At 36.0% G+C, this 24,969-nt stretch overlaps 1 protein-coding gene across 2 annotated transcripts in view; it reads left to right on the forward strand.

The window, feature by feature from the left end:
- The window catches only part of VRK2 (VRK serine/threonine kinase 2), an 89,141-nt gene that overhangs the window by 32,932 nt on the left and 31,240 nt on the right, over positions 1-24,969 (forward strand). For both annotated transcript variants that reach the window (XM_024552768.4, XM_024552769.4), the window contains exon 7: positions 932-1,024. In XM_024552768.4, the coding sequence (XP_024408536.2) occupies positions 932-1,024 (93 nt within the window). The remainder of the gene's footprint in view (positions 1-931; positions 1,025-24,969) is intronic.

Here is a 24,969-nt window from a genome sequence, read left to right on the forward strand (position 1 = left end):
TGTCAGAACAAGCTTATGCTGCTGTAAGAATAACTTCTCTTTTGTCAATTACATTTTTAACAATGCAAACTATGCAGATTATATTATTTTCCATACTAAACACATGATGGTATCGGGGTGCTATAAAGTTTTTATTACAAGTTTGGGACGGTGGCAGTAATTAGTGTGGCAATGAATAATACATACTTTGCCAAATAAGAAGCAATGAAATCTTAATAGCACCCATGCACACATTTGGTTTATACCACATATTTGTCTTATCTTGTTTGTGTTTGGTTTGCCTAAGCTCCATTTTATTTTTTTATTTTTTTCCAGTTTAAGTGGAATGAAACTGCTCATGCCAAGTTGGGATGTGACACACAGAACTCATTGCTTTTCCCACTTGTCCATTCATCCAGTTAGCCAGAATCCAGTGTGTATTGAACACTGGGTGTAGGTAACTGCTCCAGAGGTGAAGCTGAGGTTCACTCTGTTACTGTGCAGAGGGAGAGTGCCTCTCTGCTCATGGACATGCTGTTCTTTTCTGGGGTCCCTAAAGCGTAGTTTGTAATTATTCCTTGGGTAAGGATTTGCTGAGTGGGCTTCATGATGGTTTCACTTTAGATCTCTGATTTTATCATGTTTTTTGCTTTGCACAGTGTGGTTTGGCCATCAGGCTGTCACGAGCACGGACATACACATTGTTGGATCTTGGTTTCCTTTCATCAGAGGTTCAATGAAAGCACTTGATATTTGAGGGTCATTTTATTCAGCTTTTCCCAGGATGAGCAACCCATACAAGTGATGTCTTAGAATAGATAAATAAATGTGAAACATGCCACCTTGTAATTGTTAATGTGAAAAAATACATGTACTTCTATATTCAAAATGTCCAGGTTGATCATGAGTTCTAAATGGACATCAGTATAACTTTATGTATTTCTTGTCACAGCTGGATGTACTGGAATATATACATGAAAATGAATATGTTCATGGTGATATAAAAGCAGCAAATCTACTTTTGGGCTACAGAAATCCAGATCAGGTAAATGAAATATTAAGCTTTGCTTTTTACAAAGGGTTCTCAAAATACCCTACTGAGACATTCAAAAAACCAACTCCTAACCGGACCAGGTGACAAATGAGGACTTAACCATGGTGCACGTCATGATGTGTCTTACCTTGCTTATCGAATTTAGTGCCCTAATAAGTAAATTACTAAACTAATAAGTAATTAGGGTGAGGAAATTGGGACTCAGAGGGGTTAAATGATTTGTTAACGGTTATGTAGTTAAGAAGTGGCTGAAGAGGAATTACACTTTCTGAGCAAATACAAAGACCTGTCAAAATCCAGTAGGAGAAGAGGCGGATTTTATGCAGAGAAGAAAATAAAACGCTGTCATATTAGCTCTTTTTCTATTGTGTAAATAAGCTTTAAGTAGAGCACCATTTCCAGTGGAACGTTCTGTGATGATGGGAGTGTTCCATATATTACTGTCCCGTACAGTCGCCGTTGGCCACGTGTGGCCCTTAGGCCTATGAGATGTGGGTCGCACACCAGGCATCACCACGCGTTGGTGAGAATGTGGAGCAACAGGAACTCTCATTCCTTGCTGGTGGGAATGCAAAATGGTCTGACCACTGTGGAAGACAGTTTGGCAATTTATTACAAAACTGAATATTTTCTTTATATATGATTTAGCGGTTATACTCCTTAGTATTTACCCAAAGGAGCTGAAAACTTAAAACACGAAACTTACAGATCTTTATTGCAGCTTTCTTTGTAATTGCCAAAAGTTGAAGCAGCCAAGATGTCCTTTAATAGGTGATGGGTAAATAGTCTGTGGCATATCCAGATAGGGCAATATTAGTCAGTGTTAAAAAGAAATGAGCAAGACAAGAAAAAACATGTAGGAATCTTAAGTAATGCGTATTACTAAATGAAAATTTGTGTAATTCCAATTACGTAACATTTAAAAAAAGACAAAACTATGGGGATATTAAAAAGATCAGTGATTGCTAACGGTTAGAGGGGAGGGAGGGATGAATAGATAGAGCGTAGAGGATTTTTAGGGAAATAAGATTGTTCTGTATGATACTACAATGTTGTGTATATACATGTCATTATACATTTGTCCAAACCTGTGGAATGTACACCACAAGAGTGAACTCTGACGTAAACTATAGACTTGTGGGATTTTAGTATTGATGTTGAGTGATCCATTGTAGCAGATGTTTTACTGTGGTGCGGGATGCTCTTAGTAGGGGAGGATGTATGGGGGGGGTGGGCAGTGGGTGCAAGAGAACTCCCTGTACTTCCTACTCACTTTTACCTAAATTTACCAAAATCGAATCTAAAAACTGCTCTAAAAACCTAAAAAAAGTGATTACCGTAATCAAGTTAACACATTCACCGGACCACATAGTAAACCTTTTATCTGGTTGGTTTTGTGGTAAGAACACGTAGGAGGCACTCTTTCAGCAGATGTGCAGCATATTAACAACTGTCCCCAGAGCTCCCCAGCACTTACTCATCTTTTACCTGAAAGTTTGTACCACGAGGCCAACACCTCCCATTGCCTCCACCCACCCTGCCCCTGACAACCGCTATCTTCTGGTTCTGTAAGGTCCATTTTTTCACACGCCTCATATAAACAAGATTGTACAGTATTTGTCTTTCTGTGTCTGGCTTATTTCACTTAGTATAATGTCCTCCGAGTTTTTTCATGTTGTTGCAAATGACTTACTCCTTTTAATGGCTGGATAACATTCCAGTACAATATGTATGTGCATATATACATATGTATGTCACATTTTTAACCCATTTATCCCAGCCAGCGCTGTCTGTTTTTGCATATTGGCCATTGCGAATCATGAGGCTGTAACGTGGGAGTGCAGGTGTCTCTTTGAGATAATGATTTCTTTTGCTTCGAATTATACTCAGAAGTGGGGTTTCTATTTTTTAATTTTTTGAGGAACTTCCACATTGTTTTCTATAATAACTGTATCAATTTACATTCCCCCCAACAGTGTACAGGGCTCCCTATTCTCAACACCCTCACCAACATTTATCTCTTTCTTGTCTTTTTGATAATAGCCACCTAACAGATGTGAGGTGATGTCTCATTGTGGTTTTGATTCTTACTTCCCTGATGATTAATAATGTTGAGCACGTTTTCATATTCCTGTTGACCATTTGCATGTCGTCTTCGGGAAATGCCATTCAGGTCTTTTGCCCATTTTTAATTGGGTTATTTGGGCTTCTGTTGTTGTTAATGAGTTGCATGTATTCTTATATATTTTGGATATTAGCCCTTTATCAGATGTATGGTTTGCAAATATTTTCTCCCATTCCATAGGTTGCCTTTTCATTTTTTTGTTGGTTTTCTTTGCGGTGTAGAGTAGAATCTTTTTAGTTTGATAAAGACTTGTTTGGTTTTGTTGCTTGTACTTTTGGTATAAATTGTAAAAAATCATTGCTAAGATCTGTGTTTATGGAAAGGTATTTTATGGGTTAAAATACCCATACTACCCAAATCAATCTACAGATTTAATGCAATCCCTATCAAAATTTCAATGTCATTTTTCAGAGAAATAAACAATCCTGAAATTGGTATGGAACCACAAAAGACCCTGGCTAGTCGAAGCAGTCTTGAGAAAGAACAAAGCTGGGCCATCACAGTTTCTGATTTCAAACTGTATTACAATGCTAGAGTAATTAAAACAGTTTGCTATTGCCATAAAAAACAGATACAGACCCATGGAATGGAATAGAGAGCTCAGAAATAAAGCCAGGGATATATGATCAGGTAATCTTTGCCCAGGGTGCCAAAAGTCTCTTCAATAAATGATGGTGAGAAAGCTGGATATCCACATGCAAAAGAACGAAATTGGGCTCTTCTCTTACACTGTACACAGCAATTAACCCAAAGTGGATTCAAGATTTAAATGTAAGACACGAAATAATAAAACTAATAGAAAACATAGGGGAAAAGCTTAATTTTAATTAATTTAAATTTTAATAATCACTTGTGGCTAGTAGCCACTATAGTAGACAGGAGAGATTTTAAAAGTTAAAAATATTGAGTCCATAAAAAATTACAAAAAATATGGTTGAATATTTAACTGAAGTTGAAATAAGGAAAGAAATTTCTAAAATGTGTGAAAGAAAAAATCTTAGAAAATATTGAGAAAGTTCAAGTTTTAAGCTGTCAATATCTTTAAATAATTGAAATAATGGAAGGCAAATGAGAAACTGAAATATTGAAGATACATAGCAAAATCTAAAAAAAATTAATAAAAACACCAAATACTTTCTTAAAACAATGATTAAAAGGAATGAGTAACATAACAGAGAAGAAATATCACTGTCCGAGAAAATAAATGAGAAAAAGTTCACTGTCATTAAAACTAAGAGATATATAAATCAAAACAGTGAGGCAACATTTTAAAATAACTTATCACTTGGAAAAAGTCTAAAATAATAATCTGATTATTTTGAGCCTGATGAGATGTAGAATACCAGTGGGAATGTAAATTCAGTGGGAGTAGATTTAGTGAATGGAAGGGCAATTTAGCAACATATTAAAAGCCTTTACATTCTTTATACTTTTTTCAGGATAGGTATATTAATATATAATTTACAGACAGTAAAATTCACCCTTTTGGATATACAGTTTGATGTGTTTTGATACATGTATATCTTGTAATCACCATTATAATCAAGATATAGAGCATTTCTGTCATCCTCACGAGTTCTCTTGTTTCCTTGCGCAGTCCGTCCCCTTTTCTCACAGCCCCTGAACGATGATTTCTGCCCCTGTACTTTTTACAGTTTTAGGGATGTCATATGAATTGAATTATAGGAGATGTACTCTTTTGGTCTGGCTTCCTTCACTTAGCATAATGTTTTTGAGATTTATCCTTGCTATTGTTCATTAATACTTCATTCCACTTTAACGATAGGTAGCATTCTATTGAAAATCACTACTCTTGCTTCATCGGTTTCCCTGTTGATGGATATTTGTGCTGTTTCCAGTTTCTGACAGTTATGAATCAGGTTGCCATTAGCATTTACATACAGGTTTTGTATAAGTACACGAGCTAAAACCCCCCCAAAACCAGAATTATCTTCTGGAGGGCAGGTCCCTTGTAGTACAGGCTTCCCTTGCTGCATGAGTACAGGCTTCCCATCTGTATCAGTGTACCAGCCGGGATTGTTGTGAGAGACTGCATTTGGCCTCAGTGATTTTTTTCTTTATTAAGAGCTCTTAATATATTTTATTAATTTTCTTAATTGTTATTTATTTATTTTTTATTTATTAATTAAATTTTATTGTTCTCCGTGAATTTTTTAAGACTCTCAACGTGTTTGCCCATTTCATGACGGGTGATTTACGAGCGAATCTGCCCACACCATGCTGAGTGTTCAGCAGTTTTTGACCAAAAACAGCATGACCCCCATCCACCACCCTCCCTAGTCATCCAATCTTTCCCCGAGCAACTTTTTTTTATTTCCCTGGATGAAAAAGTTCTCAAAGGGAAACGTTTTGCTGACGTGGAAGAGGTGAAACAAAAAATGGCAGGAGCAGTAAAAAAAGGCATCAATATTGACGAGTTCAAAAACTGTTCTGAGCAGTGGGAAAATGGATCCATAGATGTACTGCATCAGATGAAGGAGTACTTTGAAGGTGACTGAAGTCTAAACATGTAAGAATAAATATACAATTTTTAATAAATAAATTCTGGTTTTTTTGAGTCCCCCCTCATATGTTTTAACTTCTGGGTAAAGAACCAGGAGTGGAATTTCTGGGTCATATGGAAGTGTGTACTTAGCTTTAAAAGGAGCTGCCAAACCGTTTTCCAGAGTGATTGTACCATTCCACCCTCCCACAAGCAATGCGTGACAATTCCAGTTGCTCCACATCTTGCCACCACTTGGGTTCATTAGGTTTTAAAATTTAGCTGTCATAGTAAATGTATGGTCATACTGAGTTTTAATTTGTCTCAGTCATCTCTAATGACTAATGACCCTGAGGATCTTTCATGTGTTGATTTGGCATTCGTGTATCTTTAGTGAATTAAATGTGCCCATTTTTAATTTGGGTTCTCTCATAGTAAGGCAGAACTTTGTGTTTTGAGGATAGGAGCCCTTTGTCAGATACTGCTTTGTGGGTATTCTCTGCATATGTAGCTTATCTTTTCCTTCTCTTACCTGTCTTTCAAAAAGCAGACATTTTTAATTATGACGAGTTACAGTTTATGATTTTTTTCTTTATGATTTGTACTGCTTCTCTCCTAAGCCAGAAACACAAAATGTTTTTTCATATATTTTCTTCAAAAAGTACTGTAGAATTTGCATTTAGATTCCTGATTTATTTCAAGTTAATATTTGTATTTGGTGCAAAGTAAGGGTCAAGTTTTCTTGTTTTATTTATTTATTTATTTATTTTTACATATGTGTAGTTGTTCCAATACTGTATGTTGAAGTGAATACCTTTCCCCCAGTAAATTAATTGCCTGGAACCTCTGTCAAAATGAATTGACCACCTATGAATGAGTCTATTTCTGGATTACTTTGTTCCAAAATCATACATACAGTCAATACCACACTTTCTTGATTATTGTAGCATCATAGTTTTGAAATAAGGTAATGTGAATCTTTCAGCTTTGTTCTTTTTTTTTTTTTCAAAATTACTTTGACTATTCTGGGTGCTTTGTAATTCCGTATGTATTTTAGAATCAGTTCATCAGTTTCTACCAAAAACATGCAGAATTTTGATTGAGATTGTGTTGAACTATAGATTAATTTGAGGAAATTGATATCTTAACAATATTGAGTCTTCTGGTTAGACACCAAGGTAATTCACTGGGAAAAGAATGATTATTTTTATTTCTGCTGTTTTTATTTTTATTAACTTCAAAATATTGCCTAATTTCCAAATATTTGGAGGTTTTCAAATTTCTGTTATGATTCCTATTTAATTCTGTTGTGGTCAGAGAACTCCATATGGTTTCAGTACTTTTAAGTTTACTGAGAATTATTTAATGCCTGGATATATTGGCTAATGGCTGAATATTTCATGAATGTTTGAAAAGAATATGTATTTTGCTGTCTGCTTGGGGTACAGTGTTTAATAAATATATATTAGGTCCTATTGATTGAGTTCTTGAAATTTTCTATGTCTCTGCTGAGAATAGTGTGGAAACCTCAATTATAATTATGTAATCATTTTTTCCTATCAGATTTTGTTTCATGTATATTGACATTCTATTACTGGTATGTTTAGTAGTTTTATGTTTTCTTTATGAATTTTTTTATTATCATAAAATGTGAGTTTTTAATCTCTGGTAATGTATCTTGTTTGGAAATCTACTTGTCTGATATTAATATAGCCACACCATCTTTTTTCTTTTTGATTAGTGTTTATATTAAATATCTTTTTCATTCACCTTGAATCTATCGTCATCTGTACATTTAAGTTAAATTTCTTGGAGACAGTATTTCCATTTGGAAATGTGTTTTTAAGCTTTGTTAAGACAGGTCTGTAGTAGCCTAGTATACTCTGGATAGTTTTTTCCTGCTTCCACAATGTGAAGTTCTGCGATTTCTTCTGAATCCCTGTGAGGACTTACCTGGGGGCGGTCAGAACTCAAATATCTCCCAGCTCTGTGTGAACCCTGGGAATTTGTCTTCTCTTTAGTCCCCTTTCTCTTTTGGTCCACATTTCACCCTCCAGATAGGAATCAAGGAGATCCCTATGCAGATTTTTCCGGAGCTGTTTTTTTTCCCTTTCTTTCTATGTAACTCCCTCCTCTCCTGAACTCTGCAATCTCAGGTTCTTTGGGAGCCTCTCTGACTCAGTCACTGGCTCCTCAGTTTGATACTGGACTGCAGTCATTATTTTCATTCCTGTGTTCGAGTTGGAGTTGTCACCAAGCAGCAAGCTGGGGCATCTGTGGGGCTCACCTCATCTTTTTCCATTTTTTCAAGTATTTCAAGTCTTGTTCTGCCTACTTAATATCCAAAACATTCGTAGCGTTTATTTTATCCAGTTCCCTATATACAGCGGGAATGTATATTCACCATTGTGTTTCTTCATTGATAAGAACAAACAGGGCCCATTTAAAATTTTTGTGTGTGGATGTGTGAATTGTCTTCTCATATCTTTTGCTCATTTTTGTCATTTTTTGGTTTCCCTTGATTTTGAAGAGCAATTTAGATATGAATTACCCTTTTATCTAGTACTTATTTTACAAGTATTTTCTCCCACTTGCCTTTTGTCCTTTGATTATACATGTGGTGTTTTATTGCCATACAGAAGGTGAATTTTTAAATATTTATTAATGTGGTCAAATTTATCAGTTTTTATTTTCTATGGATATTGAGTCATGGTTAGCAACCTTAGTCTGTAGACAGCTTTTATATGATTTTTACTGTATGGTTTAATTTTTAACATCTACATTTCTTATTTTTTAGAGTTTTTTTTTTTTTTTTATATGGCAGGAGGTATGGAACTAATTTTATCTTTTTCTAAATGAATTTTCTGTTTTTTAACACTCTTTAGTAAAAAAAAAAATTCTTTGCTTCAGTGATACGAGATGCCACCTTTGTCATACACTGAATTTTCATATGTACTTGAGTTTATGTCTAGTTTTGTCAGATACTGCTGGTCTATTTACTTCATTGAATTCATTTCTGATGCTTCTAATGCATTTTGTTAGCCAGAAGGGATGGTGGTGCCTTGTAGCTTTTCTATTTTAGTATTACTCTAGCTACTCACACTTTGTATTTTCTTTTCTCTACCTTCACTTATAAAAATGCTTGTTGGCATTTTCATTGGAATTTTGTTAAATTTATGAATTGATTTGGGGAAGACCTATAATCTTTATGATGTATAGAATATCTATTCATCCACAAGGAATGTTTCTGTATTTCATCATTGTTACATTGGTATCTTCTGGGGTATTTTAAAGCTTTTCTCACATTAGTTTTGCACATTTTTTTGTTACTCCTAAGTATTAAATCATTTTTGTTGGTATTGTCAATGCAGTTTTTTACTCTACCATTTTATCTTCTACATGATTATTTGTGTATCTGAAAGCTATTGATTTCTATGCATTCATTTTATATGCTATTACTTCACTGAATTTTTGAAGTAGTTTTAGTAAGAATTCTCTAGGGTTTTCTGAGGAAACTGTCATATAATATCCAAATAGATATGGTTTTCTTTCTTTTCCGGTTCTTACATTTCTGATTTGAGTTGTCTAATTGAATTGCATTGTCTAATAATCCAGCACATGGTAAACCCTCGCCTCTTTCTAATTTTAGTGAAAATGCCTGAAGTATTGCTCCATTAATGTAATGTTGGCTTTAGTACCAAGATGTTGTCTACATATGTGTGTGTGTGTGTGTGTATTTTGCCTTTATAGATATCTTAAGGAAATAACCATCAATTCATACAGAGTCTGGCAGAAGTAACGTGTGCTTGAGTGTGGTTGGTAGGGTAATAATATGCATATAATAATTTATAGTTTTAATTTGGACATTTCACCTAAAATGTCATATGGTATGCTTCAGTGTGATACTGTTAGGTTACAGAATCACATGCTTATGATTTTGTAGCAAAAGATTCTGTAATAAAAAGGGGCATTATTTATGCTGGACCCTGTATGTTTTTGAATCGATCTTTTTGTTTTTATGGAATGGATATTGAATTTTATTAAAGGTTTGCTTAGCGTATATGGAAATAATCATGTTTTTCTCAGATCTATTAATATAGTGTAAGGTATTGTTGTAATTCTAATATTGACCAACTTTACTTTCCAGGAATAAATCCACTTTGCTACAGTATATAATTTACTTAATATGGTGATGATATGTGCTTACTGATATTTTATCTAATATTTTCATATTGGTATTTTTTAGGGATGACTGGTTTATAATTTTCTATTTTTTTGTACTTAGTTTTATCAGATTTAGGACTCAACATTTTATTTCCTTCATGAAAAGAATTTGGAGGTTTACCTCATTTTCTATGTTCCAAAACTATTTTTATTACATTAGGACTATTTGGTTTTTGAATGTGAAACCATCTGGTTATGCTGCTTTTCTGTGAGGTAGTTCATTTCAACCTTCTATTTTCTCTTATGGCTATTGGCTGTTTAAACTCTTTTTGTCCAATTGGGTCATACTCATTTTGTCTAGTTTTTCACATTTATTTGTATGGTGGTCTGCATTGTAATGTCTTACAACTTTTTCTTCTAATTCATTTGTTTCCTTCTATTTATATTTTACTTCATTTGTTCTTTCCTTTTTTATGTCTTGAAGAAGATGGCTAGTAAGTAGTTGTTACATGTTTGTAAATTTTTCACAAACTTGGATTTTGATTTAATATGAGATATATTTTCTCTTTTTTCTCATTAATTTTTGATTTTGCCTTTGTTATATAATTTCTTGTGCTCCTTTAATTTTACCCATTTGTTCTTTTCCTTGGTCTTCAATTTAGAATCTATTTTTTTTTTCCACTTTAAATTTCTTTACTTCCATTGATGATCAATGATGCAGATCCTTGCCAGCAGGATCCTGTGTTGTGGCAGCAACAGACAAATACACATGGACTAGAGAAATCCTGTGGAGAAAAAGGGATGGCATGGCCACTCTCTAAGTGAGAGAGGGCAAGAGGGCTAGAGAGAGCCCAGGAGAGAGCCGACCCCTGCCTGGACAGGCTTTTATTGCTTTTCTGGGCACATTACATGGAGGATGGTCCTCATTTACCATGCACAGGTTCACTGTAGGTGATTACCTTTTACAGAAACAAAGGACAGAATGCTGCTAATTACTTCAAAGAGAAGGATGTTACAGCTCAAGGGGGCAAGTGGTCGAACTGCTCACACTCCATGCTTGGGTGGTTTAGCACAGACTTTAGGAAGTTAAAGATACTCAGTAAACATTTGCTGCCTCAATCCAGGGTGAGGGAGTTTTAGCAAAAGCAAGTCTCATAGCAGCCGAGGTACAATGCAGGCCTGATTCCCCATGGGAGAACCTGACCGTGGGTGTGGGTCCTGCCTGCCGAACCTCGCACCCACTGGCTTTTCCAACTGGGAGCTGGGCTACATTTCCCACCCGTGCAACGGTTCCCTATAGATCAAGGCCATGATTTTTCTTTTTCTGGTAACTGCTTTTATTGTACTTCATGGATTTTGATATGTTGTATTTTATTATCTTTATTTTTTAGAAGATTTTTTTTCTCCTTCACCAAAATGTGGTGTGATAGGTTTTCAAATTTTCATATAGAAGTAACCTTTAAAAATGTAATTAAAGTCTAGATTTGTGATAAGATGGTCAGGGTATTATTGCTTGGAATCATTTTACTGTTTGAAATGCACTGAAGCTTGTACTATGACTTAAAGAAGATTAATTTTTGTTAGTTTTCCATATTTTCTTGAGAAAAAGGCAGTTTCTATTTTAATAGTGTAAAGTTTAATATCTGTCCAAAGATCCACCTTATTGACTGTATTATTTGTGTCATCTGTATCGTTAGTTAGGTTTTGTTCACTTGATCTGTTTCGTACCGGGCATGGTATTTAAAAGTTTTCTATTATTTGTGTTTCTGTCTGTTTCCTTGATTGTTATGCAGTTTTGTTTTACAAAGGTCATTGCTCTGCTGTTTGGTAAATACTCATTACTTCCATTTGATGTGTTTCTTATGCTCCGTGTTTCCTTTGATCTTCTATTCTTTAAGGTTTTTTGAGGGGGAACAGTTTATGAAAGTTTATATTTTTGTAGTATTTATGTTTTGGTATTTATCTTTTAAAAATACTTTTAGTCCACACTTTTTCATATTTAACCTTCTACTACTACTATGATAGTCTTCTGTGGTATTTTTTGATTTTCACCAATTACTTAATCATTACCAGTGAGCTTAGTTCACTTTCCTCTTCCCCTTAATGCTGTTGTCTCATTGTTTGTTTTTTTTTTAATTTGTTTTTTATTGTTATTCAATTACAGTTGTATGCCTTTTCTCCCCTTCCCTCCCCCCACCCCGGCTGAACCCACCTCCCTCCCTACCCCCACCATCCCCCGCGATTTTGTCCATGTGTCCTTTATAATAGTTCCTGCAATCCCCTCTTCCCACTGTCCCCACCTCACTCCCCCCTGGCCACTGCTAGACAGTTCCCCCCCTCAATGTCTCTGGTTAACTTCATCAGGATGTGTATCATTTGTGTGTTTTCATTTGTCTTTAGCCTTGTTTGAGTCTTAGATATGAATATATTAAAGACTCATCTTTCTTGTTCTTTTGTCAAAGCTACCCATTCATCTTTTAATTGGATAAACTAATCTTCTGGGAGATTGTTCAAGTAGCTCTCGACAGTATTCCCTTGCACACATAAACAGTTTCAGTAGTGTGGATGCTCGAGGGTGAGCTTAGGTGGATTTAAAACACGGAGTTCATACTCTTTCATTGAATTTCTTGGAAATGGTGATCTATTGCTGCCATGTTTTGCATGTTGCTTTTAAAAAGCCTTCTGCCAGTTTCTCTTACCATTGCATGTTATTTCTCCTTTTTGCTTAAATTTCTTCTAAAGTTTTCAACATTTACTGTGTACTAGGTGTTATGTTACATTCTTTTAAAAATTCCCAGTTTATGCTTTCCTGATAGATAAGTAGACATCATCCTCTTGGGCTGTCTGAATTAACTTCTCTTTCTCCCCTCACTGACCTGGGGATGTTAGATGGTGTGGCACAGTTGAGTATTTGACAGTTAGGCTTCTGGGAGCTGGTGCATATTGTATTTGGAAAACAAATGTGCCTATTTGATTTCGTGGCTTATAATGGCATTACCAGAAATGATACTGACCGGTGGTGTTGCCATTGAGTACCACCCATTTAGCCGTGTCTCCTAGTGCCACAAGTGCAGAGAGCTGAACCATTTAAAGTAAAATCAAGGTTTGTACACATTTTTTTTATTCAGTGGTGCAGATGCTGTCTCACATAGGGGAGGCCTCCCCTTTTTTGCACCAACTTATATTCCTGTTCTTGCATGAAGCCTTTCTGGATGATTCTGGTCTATACTGATCTCCATTCATGATTTCTGTTAGCTTATCATGTGTATTTTAAACACACGAGCACTCAAGTCTCACTTGTCTTGTGTTGTCTTACAACCTGAACTAGAATGAACTCCTTGAGGCTTCTAGGCATGTATACTTCTCTTCCTGCTTTTGTATTCCTTAGAACACCTAGGTTAGTGTTCCTAGGGAGTAACCCTTCAAGAACCACTTTACTGACTTCTCAGACGTGAGGCCAGTCTTGATGCAGCAATAGCTGTCGTCTCACTCAGTGCCCTGCTCATTCAGTGCCTTGACTCTACCATGACCCATGTGTTCCTGCCCCAAACTGCCTGCTCAGTGGAAGAGGGTCCCTCTCAGGTAGAGAAGGACAGTTTTTCATGTCAGTGTCTGGAGTGATAAATGTGACTTAGGAAACCTTTGATTTTTTTAAAAACACGTGTTTGGTTCCTGGGACTTGTGCTGAACTGAAGGTCAGGAGACTGGTTCTAGTCCCCAGTCTGACACTGAGCAGAATTACAGCCTCCAGCAAATGATTTAACCTGTGTGGACTCTGACTTTCCAGTGCATAAAATGGGACTTTGACAAGGTGATCTCAAAAGTTCCTTCTAGCTAAAATTCTGTGATTCTCTGAAAACAAATTTTTCAAGCTCATTACAAAAAAGGTAATGTTTCTAAGGTGCCTTGCCTATTGTTGCATAGCTAAAGAAGTTAAAAAGTTTAAATTTATGCAAAATTTGTCACTTCTGGGAGATCTTGGAGCAGGAATTGTAGCAACTGACCTGTATCTGGTAGCAAATATTCGCTCAGATTCCCCAGGATATCCATAGGGGAAGGTCGTAAGCCTCATTAACGTTGCTTGTTCACTAGTTGCTAGAGGGAATTCTAATGCAATCCATTTATCAATCACCGTTACTTGTAAGATGGAGTGTGAATGTTTGTGAGAATTTTGCATGATACATGTACATAATACGGTTACCATTTAGAGATAGCGTTTCCTTTGTTGAACACACATAAAATTTAGTCCCGGCAACATGTGTCTGTATTTCACTGTCTCCAGAGTACTGTTGGGTGTCTTAGTTTGATGACACCATGATATTACTGGATGGCACAGCTGGTACGGCTACTTTAAAATATGTTGATCCTGTGTGAATAGGGTTATACTCCAGATTAAATCACATGGTCGTGTTTGCAGTCAGTTATAGCATGCGTGTTATTTTGGTTCTTCCCAGGGAGGATCTGCTGTATGTTTTCAGTCAAGAGACTTTGAAATTTGTTCCTAAGAATTTAGTTAATTGAACCTTAAAATTTTATGAGTTTAATATTATTTTAAAATGTATACTTATATTGGATTTTTTGTCTCAATGTAGTTGTTTGTCATATGAGTTTGTCGTTTTTGAAATTTAATAGCTTGTATGTATCTGGTATTCATGTACCAGCTCTGCCAACTTACTATTTTGGGATTCTTTCAGTGTGATTTGTCAAATGAAAGTAAAGTCAGCCGCAAATTTTATTTCCATCAAATATTCAACAATGTGTTAATACTACCATTTTTAATTCTGTTATCTGATACTTAATAGTGTTTCTATTATCAGAATTTATTCTTAATGTCTATATTAAGATGCCTGATTTTAGATCAGGCTAGATCCATATTTAAAAAATTCTTAATGCCGTGCAAATGACAGTTATCTGAATGTGGACTACCAGAGTCTTATTGGAGGATGGTGATGAGTAGAAAATATTGAAGAAAACAGCCTAAGAATTATAATTTAGAAGCTATGGTCTCCATATTTGAAAGTAATATTTTGTGAAGCTTATTTGCTGGTACTGTAAGATAACTGGGAATCTGTTAAATATACAATTTAGCCTCAGGAAGACACAGATTTTTAACCTTTTGTTTTGAAAAGTTTTAAACATTCTTAGTTATAGGGGATTCCATGTACCCATCATTTTGACTTAACAGTTAAGATTTTAAAAACTTGTTTTATCTATGTTTTTGGCTGAAAGATCTTAAAATAGATTATAGATATCATGACATTTTGCTTCTAAGTAATTATGTATGCATTTCCAAAGGACAAGAACAATTCACCATATTATAAAAATGCCATTAACACACTTAACAAAATTAACATCATTCCTTATTATCAAATACAGTTTTATTTCTTCCACTTTGTTCTTTACCCTGAAATTCATGAGAAAATGGAAATACAATTTTTTTTCTGATTGTACTTAATGCCTCTTTTCCTTTATTAAAACAAATTATATATTGCAGTAGACTTCCTTGCCACAACTTCCCTTTCTGTAATTGACTGGCCTGTATCATGTGATCTCTTTGCCCCTCTTAGCTTTCATAGCTGCTGACTTCCTAGATAGAATCAGTTGTTACTGCAAATCTGACTTAGGAAACTGTTGGTTCAGAACCAGGTAGCATGATTTTTTTCAGTTAGTTGTCAATCAAGAGAGCAAGTTTCTAGGCTTGTAAATAGGAAAACAGGGACTGTAGTTGATTCACTGATGTGCATCCAGCAGCTAGCACAGAACATGGCATATAATAAGCAGTCAATAAATAAGCGATGAGTGAACAATGAGTAATTGAATAGGTTCATGCATAAATGAATTGATTAAGCAATGTTCAGGAGTAACAGGTAAAGCCAACCAAATAGAGCTGGACATGGTATAGCCAAATCCATCAAATAAGCCATTTGTACATTTATTAAATTCCTATTGGGAAAAATCTATCTACTGTGTCAAGAGATCTTTACTACTTAGTGTAAAATTATGAGTGTTTTCTTATAGATAGAGCTCTGTTGGGATGGAGACTGCTATTGGTTGGATTACGTCCCCTCAAGAGATACTGAAGTTCCAACCTCCAGTATCTGTGAATTTAAACTTACATGAAAATTGCATCTTTTTGAGTTAAGATGAGGTGGTCAGATAAAGCCCTGATCCAATATGACTGTTTTTCTTATAAAAGGGGCGACATGTGGAGAGGAAAGACAATGTAAAGAGGCAGGGAGAATGAACACTAAGCCGAGGAACACTGAGACTACCAGAAGCTTAGGAGAAGGGCATGGGACAGATTACAAGCCAAGGAACACTGAGACTACCAAAAGCTTAGGAGAAGGGCATGGGACAGATTATCCCTCACAGCCACCAGAAGGGACCAACCCCACCAACCCCTTGATTTCAGACTGCCAGCCTCCAGAACTGGGAGACAATAAGTCTCTATTGTTTAAGTCATCCAGCTCGTGGGACCTTGTTACAGCACTTCGCAAAACTGATAGAGGGTCTTAGACATGAACCTTTGCTTGGAGGTTGAGATAATAACATATTCCAAATAATGCTAATAAAAATTTCATGGTAGTATTCTGCTGCATGTAAGTTGCCAACACCTTAGCATGAATACTAGTGGGGTTTTTTTTTGGCTAAGTGTGAATTTTGGGCACCAGGGTAGGGAAAGAAAAAGAAAGCGGAAAGTAAGAATAGAGGGCAGAGAGAATTATCCTCTTTTATTTTCCCCAGGCCCACTCCAGGCAGGGCCACATCAATTAGTGTTTTTAACATGATTTGCTCTTGCACATGGGATCTCCAAACAGTCAGCTCTTAAATATGTGTGGGGGATCTTTGCTTCGTAGTAGTCTACTTGTTTATTCTAGAGCTCAGTGTTCTTGTTCAGGATATGAAAGAAGATATAAAAAGAGAGGCGTTTGCCTTCTCGCAATCCTAGGTAAAAGGTTTCGTAGAAGATGGCAACTATTTGCATAACTTTCAGTCATCTTGGGGGATTCAGTGTAGAATAGTGAAGTCTAGAAGTTCTGGAATCAGACTCCCCGGCTTTGAGTTCTGGCTCCACCTCTTGTCAGCCCTGCATTCTTAGCCATTGTACCTCTCTGTTCTCCCATTTCCAAATGTAAAGATAAGGATGGTACAGGTAACAGTACCTCCTTCAGAGAGAGATTTTAAGGATCAGATGATTTAAACATGAAGTTCTTAAACTGGTATCAAGCACATAGTAAACAGTCAATAAGTTAGAGATAAAAAGGATTTCATATTATTGCTATGCTTATGACAATAGAATTTTTATTTTGCTTCCCAAGAATTATTTAGGTTTATGAAAAACAAAGACATGATGTTCTGGTTAGATGTTAAGAAAATGGAATTGAATTGGATTTAATGATTATAATTTTTCCAAGTGTACAGTTTAATCATAGACATCCTTCAAGTTTTAGGGAACAGAACATTCAGGGTCTGTTTTTTATATAAGGGAAAAAGATTTTATGTTTTAGGAATGCATTTAACAAATCACCTATCCCCGAGAACGTAGTTCCCAGGAGAGTTAGTGCTGTTGAAAACTTAGTATTCGACTCTCAATAATCAATACGAGTTTACTGAGTTCCTGCTGACTCCCAGTGATCATATGATTTCTGTTTCTGAAGGCCAGATGCATGCATGAGCAGAGAGCTGTTAGGACCAAAATATTTGAGCATCTGATTCACAAAAGTCTATGTATAGGGGGTTTTTTTTGCTTTTACCAGTTAGTATGGGAAAATGGCACTTCTGCATTCTGAATCAGCGCATTGAGTTGTGTAAGTCAGATGGGTTAAAAAACTGCAGAACGCCCTTGGGGCCATGCAGGTAAGAATGGCCTTTTTGCTGGCCACCTCAGACACTGTCTTTGAGAACAATAGAATTATAGTTAATGTAGAACAGGGAGGCTGTTTTGAATATTGGATAGCTGTGTTTTATGTAGACAAAATTTGTACGTGGTGAACCTTTTTATTTATAGCAATGACAGTCAAATTCTATCAGCTAACATTTTGTATCTGCTGTTTACAGATATATCAACCTCTGAGAATGCTTCTGACATGCTGAAATTTGGTTTAAGTTTGTTGAGATTTGGTTTAGACAGAGGAAGATCATAAATCGGATGCAATTCAGATTATGCTCTTCCATTGCCTATTTATTTTGTTAAAGGACAGACACAAGTTATGTGCTTTGATATCACCTTGGAAATTACTTACAAAGAGAGGGTATTACAGGTTCTTTTGTATAATCCTTGAGAACTTGTGTCAAAGGGACAAATTGGCAATAGACTATAATTGGAAAGATTTTATTTTGTAGGTGAGGGCATTTTTGTAAAGAAGCAATCCCTAGCCTTGAACTTTTGAGAGAATTTCCCCCAAAAGTCTGGAAAGCATATTAAGCATATTAAGTCACAGGCCTAGTTGATCAAATAGGTCTTCGTATGTTGCTAAAAGAACCAGGTTAGAATAAAAAAGCAGGTCATGAGGTCAAAGTGATAATGTCATTTTGAATACTGCTAAATATACCTAAGTATTTTGTTATGATGCTTGATTTTAAGGGAGTCATAGGCTTGGGCCTGGTGGAGCAGTAGATGGCATGAAGAGATAATGATAAAGACATAGCTTCTCTGCCACTTCTTCCTATAACCCCATGGGTGTGTCTTTAAGTCTCTCTCTCGATGAATAGTAAATATAAAGAAAAAGAATAAAATTCCATATTTGAAGTGTAAGTAGTTACGAGATCTGGGATGAAAAAAACCCCAATTATTACAAGGCAGATTTTTTAAGCATAAGCACACGATGCATCATCTGTCACTAACCAGCAACTGCGGACTTCTTACAGCTCACTAAAAGATAAGGTCAAACTGTATCTTTGAAAAATATATCTTCATGCTTTTTCTAATAAACATCATGTTTGCAAAGTAAGCTGGCAAGTTTTAAAAGGTGCGTTGTTTTGTCTGGGCTGAATGGTGGTAACATACATGTAACCGTGCATTTTAAGATAGTAAATCCACGTTGACACACAAGATCACCCAGTAAGTTGCCCTGTGGTGAAAGGGATCCACATGCTAGAATAGGACTCAGGTGTAGGCGGTGAATCTGAGAAGTGCGAATTGTGAATACAGGATGTAGGGCAGGCAGTAGAGAAGAGCACTTGGGGTGCCAAGTTGAAGGCAAAGGCCCTTCCCGTGCAGTTCACTGCAAAGAAGAGTTATCACAGGTGTTCTTCATTGTTAGCTTCACACACCCCTTTGGAAAAATGAAGCAGTGTAGGAACCTATGCGCATTAGGAAGCAAAGCAGATGGGAAGTCGAGGTTTAACTAAGTACGGAACTCGAGGATGTGGCATACATGGATGAAAATGTAGCTAGGTAAAATAGGATGTTGATTTCTGAGACAGGCTTGTTTAGTATAGGAAAGTTGTATTTTTCATGGTCATCAAAGGCAACTTTGTTTTCATCTTCATTTGTTTAGAGCTTTTAATTAAGGCTATCATTTACAGACCATCTGTGTCAAATCCAGTTCTCAGAGAAGCAGATGCTGAGACAGAATTAGGGATGCAAGGGCTTTATTGGGAGAAGGAAGTATGTTACCTATGAGGGATAAAAGGAGAAGCAGCAGCATTGGACGAGGAATCCTTGCAAAGTGGGATGTTGATGTGACATCTGTGAATGGAAAGGGGACAAGAAGGATTGAGCAGGGAGAGCTCAGACTATGATCCAATGAAGCTCTGACAAAGGCTCAGCTAACCCTTTAGGGAGCAGCAGAACAAAGAATGCCCAGGAAAAGTCTCTGATTGGGTAGAATTGGCCACACAGTATCCCCACTGTGATCCCAGTTTGCCAAGAGCCGCCGGGGGGAGTGTGGCCTTGACTCACGTGCTCTGGTGCTTCCCGGTGATCGGTTTTCAGCTGAGGGCACGTGAAAGGCCAGTCTTTCTGGATTGGGCTACAGCTCAGCGGCTGCCACACTGCCTTCAGGAATAAGGTATTAAAATCCAAAGTTCATGAAAGCTTTGGCTCAGATTAGGTGTTTTGGGGGGGACGCTAAGAAGTTCAATAAAACAAAATCCTTTGTAGAAGTGCACTTGGTGAGTGTTGGGTGACTTGCATTGTTTGAGTATGTCACACTATTTTTCACCTGTCATATGTGGATAATGACACGCAGCATCCCTGCCTCCCTCACAAAGTTAGAAAAAGTATAAAGCATATCTAGGAAAGGTGAGAAAACATGAGTACCATGTAGAAATGTGAGAGGCAGTGCCGTGTAATAGAAAGTTCTGTGGAAAGGGAAGTGGGCAAGAGAGAAAGGAAATGGTTACTAAATTCAGAAAAGTAGCATAAAAAATAAAATAATTTAAAATGCATCAGGGGGCTGGATTTTAAATTTACTATGTCTAGTCTTATTATAATACAAATAATGGTCCTCTGGTGATCTTGAGTTTCCTACTATAAGCTTCTAAAACTAGGGATACTTTATATATGTATATATATACACACACATATATATATATTTATACTTAAAGTAATATATATTTTTATACTCAAAGTAAAAAATTCTACCTAGTTGTAATTTTTGATTTCACAGAAAAAAAGGTATAATGTAAAAAAACGTTAACTGAAACCAGGCTTTTCTTTACATTAGAGGTGGGCACATTTTTTCTATAAAGAGCCAGATAATAAATATTTTAGGCTTCTACAGGCTTTGTGGGCCACATTTGGGACTCTGTTGCATATTCTTTTTCTTTTTTACAATCCTAAAAATGTAAAACTTATTCATAGCTCAAGGGCATACAAATACGGGACCTGGACTCTGAACCCTACTGAGGATTTAGTTCTGCTTACTTATATTTTACTTCAACAAATTTTCATAAATGGGCAGAATCCCAAATTGCATATTGTATTAAAAAATGGACTTTGAAGTCACATTGGCATGGATTTGAATCCTGCTTCTATTCTTTACTAGTTCTGTGACTTAGGCACAGAACTTAGGTGCTTACTGGGCTGCTCAGCTTCCTCATATCTAGGATGGGACAAATGCTACCTTGCTGAGTGATTAATTGGATTTAATGAAATAATTTTTGAATGATATTTTGCTCAGTGATTATCACATAATTAGAACCTCAACAAATGTTACTTCCTTTCCTTCCTTCTTGATCTTGTTTGACATTTCTTGGCCTTTTATATCTTATTTTGAATTGTTCTAACACAATTTTAAACTGTACATTTTTATTATCTTAGTAGAAACTCTCACCTTGACCTAATTTGAGGTAAAATAATTTGTCAACATTTATTACTTTGTACAAATTACTGGCTTTACTACCTCTTACATCAAATCTCTACCTACCAAATGCAGTCACTCCTAAATTTCTTTATTAGTGCCTCACAATCTAAAATTTTAAAATATTAATAGATTCTGATAGTAAAACTTTTATGAGAATTTTAGAGAATTTAATTCTCACTGATTCTGTAACAATGTAAATATTTTGAATCATAGGATATAATAGTAGCTAAAAATCCAAACTCAGGAAAAAAAAGGTTTACATAGTGAGGTAGAGAGAATTGTTTTACTATTTTGTGCAATAGCATTCTATGATCATTTGACTTCTACCCACGACTCTATGGAGACTACCAATCATGCACCCAGTGTCGGAGCACCTAACGTGTGAAGCGTATGTTAACAGGCCTGAGGGAAAAATAGACAGGAATACGATAATTGTCAGGGGCTTCAACATCCCACTTTCAACAATGGAGAGATTATCCAGACGGAAAATCAATGGGGAAACATTGGACTTAAACTATAATGTTAAAGGAGATGGATTTGATACACAAACAGTATATTCCATCCAACAACAAAGGAATACACATTCTTCTCAAGTGCACATGGAACAACCTTTAGCATAGATTATGTTAGGCCACAGAACAAGACTTAATCAATTTAAGAGGATTGAAATAATACCAAACATCTTTTCTAACCACAATGGTATGACACTTGACATCAATTACAAGAGGAAAACTGTAATATTCACAGATATGTGGAGATTAAACAACATGCTCCTGAGCAACCAGTAGGTCAAAGAAGAAATCAAAAGGGAAATAAAAAAATACCTTCACACAAATGGAAATAGAGGAACAACATTCTAAAATTTATGGGATGCAGCAAAGGTAGTTCTAAGAGGGAAGTTTATAGCAATAAACACCTACATTAAGAAAAAAAAAGATCCAAAATAAAACAACCCAACTTTACACATAAAGAACATAGGAAAAGAAGGACAAACTAAGCATAAAATTAGTAAAAGGCAGGAAATAATAAATTTCAGAGTGAAAACAAATGAAATAGAGACTAAAAAGATAATAGAAAAGATCAATTCAACTGAGAGCTTTTTTTTTTTTTTTGGTAAACAGACAAAATAGACAAACCTGTAGTTACATCAAATTAAAACATTTCTGTACAGCAAAGGAAAACACCAACAAAATAAAAGGCCAACCCACAGAATGGGAGAACATTTGCCAATACATCTGATAAATGGTTAATATCCCAAATTTATAAAGAACTTACAAAACTCAATACCAAAAAAATACAATCCAATTAAAAAATGGGGAAAGGAACTGAATAGGCACTTCTCCAAGGAGGACATACAGATGGTCAATAGATATATCCAGAAATGCTCAGTGTCACTCATCGTCAGAGAAATGCATGTTAAAACCACAATGTGCTGTCATCTCACACTTGTCAAAATGGTTATCATCACATAATCAGAAAGCAAGTGCCGGTGAGGATGTTGAGAAAGGGGAACCCTTTTGCACTCTTGGTGGGAATGCAGACTGGTGCAGCCACTATGGAAAGTAGTATGGAGATATCTCAAAAAGTCAAAAATGTATTTGCCTTTTGACCCAGCGATCACACTTCTGGCAATATATCCAAAGAAAACCAAAACACTAATTCAAAAGAACATAAGCACCCCTATGTTCCTTGTAGAGTTATTTACAATCGCCAAGATATGGAAGCAGCCCAAGTGTTCATCTGTAGATGAGTGGATAAAAGCAACTATGGGTCATTTACACAATGGAATACTACTTGACCATAAAAAAGAAGAAAATATTACCCTTTGCAACAGTGTGGATGGACCTGGAGAACATTGTGCTAAGTGAAATAAGCCAACCAGAGAAATACAAATACCATATGATTTCACTCATATGTGGAGTCTAATGAGCAAACTAAACTAACAAGAAAATAGAGATAGACTCATAGATAGAGAGCAGGCTAACACCTAAGGGTTGGGGGAAGTTAGGGAGTGGAGGGATTGAGCAAAAAGGAAAAAGGACTCAGGGACAAGGACAACAGTGTGGTGATTTGGGGGTGGGGGGTGAAGGGGTATAAGGGGACTAAATGGTAATGGAAAAAATACAATAAAAGTTTTAATGTACTGCTGGATGACATTTGCCAATAATATGTTGATGATTTTAGTGTCTATGTTCATCAGCGATATTGGCCTATAGTTTTCTTTCTTGTGTCTTTATCTGGTTTTGGGATTAGGATGATGCTGGCCTCATAAAAAGAGTGTGGGAATCTTCCCTCTTCTTGGATTTTTTGGAATAGTCTGAGAAGGATAGGGGTTAGTTCTTCCTTAAATAATTTGTAAAATTCTCTTGAAACCTTCCGGTCCAGGGCTTTTGTGTGGTGGGAATTTTTTGATTACTGCTTCAATTTCGTCAGCTGTTATCAGTCTGTTCAGACTTTCTGTTTCTTCTTGATTCAGTTTTGGAAGATTATATTTTTCTAGAAATTTGTCCATTTCACCTAGGTTTTCAAATTTCTTGCCATATATTTGTTCATAGTAATTTCTAACAGTCCTTTGTATTTCTGTGGTATCAGTTGTAATCTCTCCTCTTTCATTTCTGATTTTATTAATTTGGGTTCTCTCTTTTTTTTTCTTGATGAGTCTGGTTAAAGGCTTGTTGGTTTTGTTTATCCTTTCAAAGAACCTGATCCTGGATTTGTTGATCCTTTGAATTATTCTTTTAGTCTCTGTGTCATTTAATTCTGCTCTGATCTTTATTATTTCCTTCCTTCAACTTGCTCTGGGCTTTGTTTATTGTTGTTCCTCCATTTCTTGTAGATGTAGGGTTAGGTTGTTTATTTGAAATGTTTGTCTTTTTTAGGAAGGCCTGTATCATCACTATGAACTTCCTTCTCAGGACTGCCTTGGCTGTGTCCCATAGGTTTTGGACAGTTGTGTGTTCATTTTCATTTGTTTCAAGGAACTTTTTGATTTCTTCCTTGATCTCATTATTAACCCATTCATTGTTTAATAGCATGCTATTCATTCTTCATGAATTTAAGTGTTTTTGAGTTTTTTCCTTGAAGTTGGTTTCTAGTTTAAAGCCCTTGTGGTCTGAGAAAATGCTTGATATGATTTCAGTTTTCTTGAATTTGTTGAGTCTTGTTCTGTGTCCTATCGTGTGGTCTATCTTTGAAAATATTCCATGTGCATTTGAAAAGAATGCGTATTCTGCTTCTTTGGGATGAAAGGTTCTATATATATCCATTAAGTCCTTTTGATCTAGGGTGTTGTTCAATGCCACAGTATCCTTGTTGATATTTTGTTTGGAAGATCTATCCATTTTTGACAGTGAAGTGTTAAATTCCCCAGTATAAGTTTGTTGCTGTCTATGTCTTTCTTGAAGTCCTCCAAGATTTTCCTTATATATTTGGATGCTTCTATTTTGGTTGCCTATATGTTTATAATGTTTATGTCTTCTTGGTGGATTCTTCCCTTGAGTATTATGAAATGTCCTTCTGGGTCTCTTTTTATGGCCCTTGTTTTGAAGTCTATTTTGTGTGATATGAGTATTGCTACCCCAGCTTTTTTTTTCCTGTCAGTTTGCATGGAATATTTTTTTTACAACCCCTCACTTTCAGTCTGTGTAGGTCTTTTGTTCTGAGATGGGTACCTTGTAGGCAGCGTATGTATGGGTCATGTTTTCTTATCTATTCAGCTACCAGCTATTCAGTCTTTTGATTGGAGCATCTGCCTTTTGACCCAGCAATTCCACTGCTGGGATTATTCCTTAAGAATACTGATACACCAGTCCAAAAGAACCAGTGTACCCCAATG

Source organism: Desmodus rotundus, chromosome 5 (genome assembly GCF_022682495.2).
Source record: "Desmodus rotundus isolate HL8 chromosome 5, HLdesRot8A.1, whole genome shotgun sequence".
In the NCBI taxonomy this organism is placed as follows: Eukaryota; Metazoa; Chordata; class Mammalia; order Chiroptera; family Phyllostomidae; genus Desmodus; species Desmodus rotundus.